Below are 5,245 nucleotides of genomic sequence, written 5' to 3'. Positions count from 1 at the left end.
GCCTGCGTGCGCGGGTCCCTGCTACCCTGGCCTGGATGCCTGGACCTTCGATTCTGACAGGAAATCTGAATCCTGGACCCCAAAAGGCAAGTCTCTCCCAGTTCGCGTACGGGTTCCGCTCAAAGCACGCTGGCAGGGCATCTTTTCCTTCAGGTTACAAATGAGTCTCCTTCGCCGTCCTGTTCCTCGGGCTTCCGCCGGGAAAGGGCTGTCGGAAGATGTGGGGAGAGCATCGCGGGAGCACCTGGCCGGAATTTCACGGACAGACATGGGCAGAGAGAGGCCGGCCAGCTCCGGTGAGCCTCAGTTGGCCTCTGCGCTGCAGGCAGGTCCAGCCAGGAGGCCGGCCCAGCCAGAGGCCCTGGGAAAGACCCACCAGCTTCACCCTTCATGAATATGCGTGAGCTCCGGGCCCAGGGTCCCGGGGTAGCCGAAAAGTCTCAGAAGCAGAAAACCACAGGGACCAGGGCCTTGTGGGGTGGGTGGGTGCAGGGCCAGACTGGAGGGGAAAGGGGCTTCGGGGCTGGCTCTCTGGGGTTCTCCAGTGATTCTATAGAAACTGGAAGCCGCTGTCTTGACTCGCACACGTTTTCAGGGAGAAACCACCCTGAAGGGTGGAGCGTGGAACTGAACCTCCATGACAGTCTTGAGTTTTCCAGGCCCTCTCCGTGAAGGCGGCAATGCCTGTGGGTGTCGCCGTTGCCGTGATAGTCTCACACACGCAGGTGTGTGGATCTCGTTCATTGTCATGTAGAAAACGAGAGCGAAACCACAGAGAAAAGAAACGTGCGGAGCATCACGGTCTGACGACGGATTCCTGTTTCCTGCGACAAGGGGAGTCTCCACTGTGGCCTGTTTGGAAACTGGAAAGGAGAGCGAAGACACGGCGCTGCTTTTCCACGCTTCCCTGCAGGTTTCTGGGTCCCCACAGAGCTCGGGAAACAGTCAACACGATCTCTCTTTCGGGGGCCAGAGACACGTGACCAACAGGCCCCCTTGCAGAGGGCAAAGGAACGTGGAACCCGAAACCACGCTTCATCGGCCTGAGTGCGACTCCTGTGCGGATGGGACTCTCCGCCTCGCGCTCTGTTGCAAGCTCAACGTGGGGCTCTGTCATCTGTGAACCATGTGGATGAAAAACGGACAATCACCTGAGTCTCGGCTCATTGCTCTCTGGGCAATTCGCTCATTCCTTGGGAGATGGAATTCGTCTGAATTGCTCCGGGATGAAGTGACCCAGACTGGGGATCCGGGGGCCCGGTGAGCGCCCCGCAGGCCGACGCAGCTGTGGGCCGAGCCCTTAGCCCGCACCGGGCACCCAACATTTTCCCGGAGTGCAAGGTCCTGTTGGTCCTGGAGGCAGAAGAGTGCTTTTCTCTCTGCCTTCCTCTCTCTGTCTCTGCCTCCCTTTCTCCCTCTGTCCTTCCCTTCCTCCCTCCCCACTCCCTACCTCCCTTCCTCCCCCTCTCCCCACTTTCTCCTTTCCAATGTCCCTCTGTTCATCTGTCTTTTTCTAGCTCCGTTCCTCCCTTTCTCTATGTCTGTGTTCCTCTCCCCATCTCTATTCTTCAACATTTTATGATCCCATTGTATGTATCTGTGTGTTAACTTTTTTAGCAATAAAGTTCATTTTCATTAAGATATGTACATTGTTATTTAGACACGTTATTTATGTATGTGCATTTATTTAATATACATAATTTTATGTCAGAGTTATTCTACAGCATAGTGTAAGCATAACTCGTAAGCAGTGTCAACCCGAAAATTGTGTGACTCACATGACTGTGGTTCTTTTCTATCGCAGTGGTGGAGGATAAAATCTCAACATCTCCAATTGCTATCTATGTATTCCGATTGAACTGGCCCCATTTCCTGTAGTAACGGAACACTGTCCCCGGACTATGACAAGAGCTGTGGGCTGCGGGGAGGTCAGGGTTAGGATGACGCAGAAGTGAAGATAAGACATTCTCTTTTTCACATCTTTATTAGATACAAATTATATATGAAAGAAATTTAAAATTCCAAACAACATTAACGTTTATTTCATTATTACATAAAATGAAAATTATAAAGCAACCAAACAAGTAATTAATACTCCTAGATAATGAAAGATTGTATGATCTCAGTACAAAATACCAGAATGTATGTCAAATATAACAAAATACACTGTGCTGTAGTATGTGATGAAATCTCCATATCCTGCAATACAGTACGATCAATTGAAATGTATAAAATACAATAAAATTTAAATTTAGGATATTTAAAAAGAAATAAAACATGAGGCAGGTGAATAAATAAGTACAATCATTTACCATTTAATAGATCTTGACTTAAATTTTATGTAGAAATATTAAAAGTAAATAGCTTGCATATTAATTTTACTATACTTATATCAAACTGTAAAAATGTATAGACATTTTCCCACAGGGAGTGCTATTAATGGTTTGTGGATATTAGTACTCCATGGGTTCACGCTGGAAGAGTGAGAGCCTATAACCTTTTCTGAATTAAAAGAGAAGCAATTTCTTGGTAAGGCGGCTCATGCCTGTAATCCCAGCACACTGGGAGGCGGAGGCTGGAGGATCACTTGAGTTCGAGGCCAACCTGGTCAATGTGACAAAACTCTGTCTCTACTAACAAAACAAGAAAAAAACTCAGCCAGGCATGGTGGTACCTGCCTGTAGTCCCAGCTACTTGGGAGGCTGAGGCATGAGAATTGTTTGAACCCAGGAAACGGAGGTTGCAGTGAGCTAGGATTGTGCCACTGCACTCCAGCCTGGGTAACATAGCAAGACTGTCTCAAAAAAAAAAAAAAAAAAAAAGCATATAATTTTATATTTACTTTTCTACAATCTAAAATACGCAAATTCACATGATTACATTCTAATATTTTTCTGATTATACAGAAATGCACGACTGTCATCAGACATCCGAAAGGCATCAAATGTCTAACATGAAATATAAAATTTGTCTGTAGCCTTAGTGCTCTGCAAAATGGAAGGCTCACAATTCTGAGTATGCCACTCAAGTTTCTTTCCTATGACTTCTTCAAGTTCTGTCATTTATTAACACAGTGCATCCAAAATTGTCACTGCTGGTCATCTGGAAGAATCTGAGAAGTAACAGGTCCTTGTTCTCATTCCCAGAGATGCATCCTCTGCTGAATAGGGTCAGGGTGCTCCCAGCTCAGCCTCATCTGATCCACTGACAGGCTCAGTTATCTCCTGCCCAGGGATGGGCTTCTCTATCCAGGGCTGAATCCCCAGGACCAGGCAGTGTGGCTGGGACAAGCCAGCCCTCAGCAGGGAAGACATAAGCTGCCTGGGTGGACATGGAATACAAGGTCTGCACCTGGGCACACAGAGGCCCCCAGAGCTGAGTGAGCAGTGTGAGCTGCTCCCAGGTCAGTGGAGAACGGATCTGCTGTGCCCACACCTGGGCTAGGTCTTGATAAATAGCCTCCGACATAGCTCGCACAGAGGTCACCAAGCTTTTTCGAAGTGACGGTGTTTGGACTCCTAGGGCCCGAGACGTGTGCCGCTGGCTGCGCCCAGTGCGAGCCCTGGAATGTCCCCCATGGTGGCCATCACAAGTCTCCTGGATTTCACTGTTGTGCACAGCAGTGGAGGATCTTGATTTTTTTTTCAGCGGCAAGCTGCACTCTTCTTCTGGACAGTTCCCTGCAAAGAAAGCATGTGAGAGACTCGCCAGAGCAGTCCCCACAGACCCTCATTTCCAGAACCCCCTGTGCACCCAGGTGAACCCCACTTGTCTCTCCCACTCCTTCCTGACCATCTCAGCACTGGAATGAAGTGAGGTTGAACCCCTTGTGAGTCCCCAAATATTCTCAGAGTGCTAAGCTCTCAAAAATGTACTTGTCAGTAAGTAACTCCCTTTCCTCTCAAGCCTCGTATAAAAGTTTCCTGATTATTTACCTTTTGGGGCAAACCAAAAACAAAAAAACCCACCACTACCACCACCAACAAAAAACACCAAGATTCTACCTGCTCTGTCTTGGCAGCTGTCCTTGGAACTGATTTTTCTTTTCCTGCAGTTTTCCCGGTATGAGCTGGACTCTGGTTCTGTGAATACAATGAGAGTTTGAGAAAGTGCCTCCAACTGAACACCCTGAAATTCCTAGTCCATCCTGGACACACAGGAGCTCAGGTTCCCACCAAACCCCAACCTCTTCTGTTCTCCAGTGTCCAGGATCTGCACCGCCCTGGCTGCCAAGGAGCTCCCGGTTTTCTGGCCAGGGGAGCCAGTGTTGCTGCCCTGTCCCTTCTTGCCTGGAAAGAGTCAAATCTTACCGGATCCAGCAGTGCTGTTCCCAGCCTTGAGGTTGGTTTCCTCAGAATTCTCCTCCTTGTTTGGATTGGGCTCCAATCCTGCTGCAAAAGGAAGTTTAGGTGACTCACCTCTCCCTAGGCAGAGTCCCATAGTCTATCTCTGATGAGTTTTTGCGGATCAGTCTTTCATGTGAAGTTCTGCCAGCATCACGAGGAACACATTTCTCAAAGTCCCCTGAGGGCACCAAGCCATTTCCCATCCCCAAATCTCAAAATAAAACCCTACTAAAGACACATGGCTCAGTATCCCTGATTCCAACTCTCCTTCCAGCCTCCATGGCAGCAGCCCAAGGCCTTACCTTGCCTTTGTATGTGCTTCTCACGGGAATGGGAGGAGGCCGTCTTGCCTTTTCCTTTGAATGGTTTCTTCTCATCTGGGCCCCTTTCTGTAAAGATCTGTGGGGAAGGGGGCTGGTCAGTGGGGTGCTGCATGGAGGAGCAGTGGAGATCCGGGTCTTCATTTCCCTTTCCCATGTTGACGCTCAAGTGAAAGTAGGCCGCTCTTTCACGTCCAAAGGCGGACTGCGGGTTATTCCGCTGGACCTGCCTTTATACGTCCCTCGGCTGGGCGTGGCTGACTCTTATTGGCTGAACAGGTTTCTCCTTCCTGCCGCTTCTTAGAGCCTCAAAAAGAAGTTTCTTGCTGTAGTTCTACTGGGGGCCTAGACCAAGTTAAGGAGAGACTTTTTCAGGATCCTGTCATAGTGACGAGAAAACAAAGAACCGGGAGCACAGGGATCAGAAGAAGATCGGGGAATCATGTCTTCCGATTTCTGTCTCAGTTATATTTTGCACAGAAAGAGAATTTATTATACATAGTGTTAACATTGTATACATAGATATTATAATTTCTTAAATGCTTGGAAACAACAAATGTCAAATTATGGTTGATTGTG

General features: G+C 48.4%; 1 protein-coding gene across 2 annotated transcripts; it reads right to left on the bottom strand.

Moving 5' to 3' along the window:
* Window positions 1-1,965: 1,965 nt before the first annotated feature.
* On the bottom strand, window positions 1,966-4,874 carry LOC100428708 (protein FRG2-like-2). 2 transcript variants are annotated; one of them, XM_015129012.3, is made up of 4 exons: window positions 4,649-4,874; window positions 4,311-4,388; window positions 4,005-4,082; window positions 1,966-3,680 (listed from the first exon to the last, which is right to left on the bottom strand). In XM_015129012.3, the coding sequence occupies exons 1-4, from the start codon at window positions 4,821-4,823 to the stop codon at window positions 3,214-3,216; spliced, it is 798 nt and encodes a 265-aa protein (XP_014984498.3). In that variant the 5' UTR covers window positions 4,824-4,874; the 3' UTR covers window positions 1,966-3,213. The 2 variants fall into 2 exon arrangements, with proteins under 2 accessions (XP_014984498.3, XP_028704006.2); XM_028848173.2 differs by having other exon boundaries at window positions 1,982-3,680; window positions 4,311-4,391.
* Window positions 4,875-5,245: the final 371 nt, after the last annotated feature.

The sequence above is a fragment of the Macaca mulatta genome, chromosome 5 (assembly GCF_049350105.2).
Source record: "Macaca mulatta isolate MMU2019108-1 chromosome 5, T2T-MMU8v2.0, whole genome shotgun sequence".
NCBI classification, from domain to species: Eukaryota; Metazoa; Chordata; class Mammalia; order Primates; family Cercopithecidae; genus Macaca; species Macaca mulatta.
Note: the sequence above shows the minus strand (reverse complement) of the source record. Positions and strands in the feature narration are given on the sequence as shown.

Coding starts and splice junctions, on each gene's coding strand:
- LOC100428708 (XM_028848173.2), bottom strand. CDS start 4,823: ATGGGAAAGGGAAATGAAGACCCGGATCTCCACTGCTCCTCCATGCAG. Junction 4,392..4,648: donor GAAGCACATACAAAGGCAAG/GTAAGGCCTTGG, acceptor TTCCTTTTGCAG/CAGGATTGGAGCCCAATCCA. Junction 4,083..4,310: donor GAACAGCACTGCTGGATCCG/GTAAGATTTGAC, acceptor TTGTATTCACAG/AACCAGAGTCCAGCTCATAC.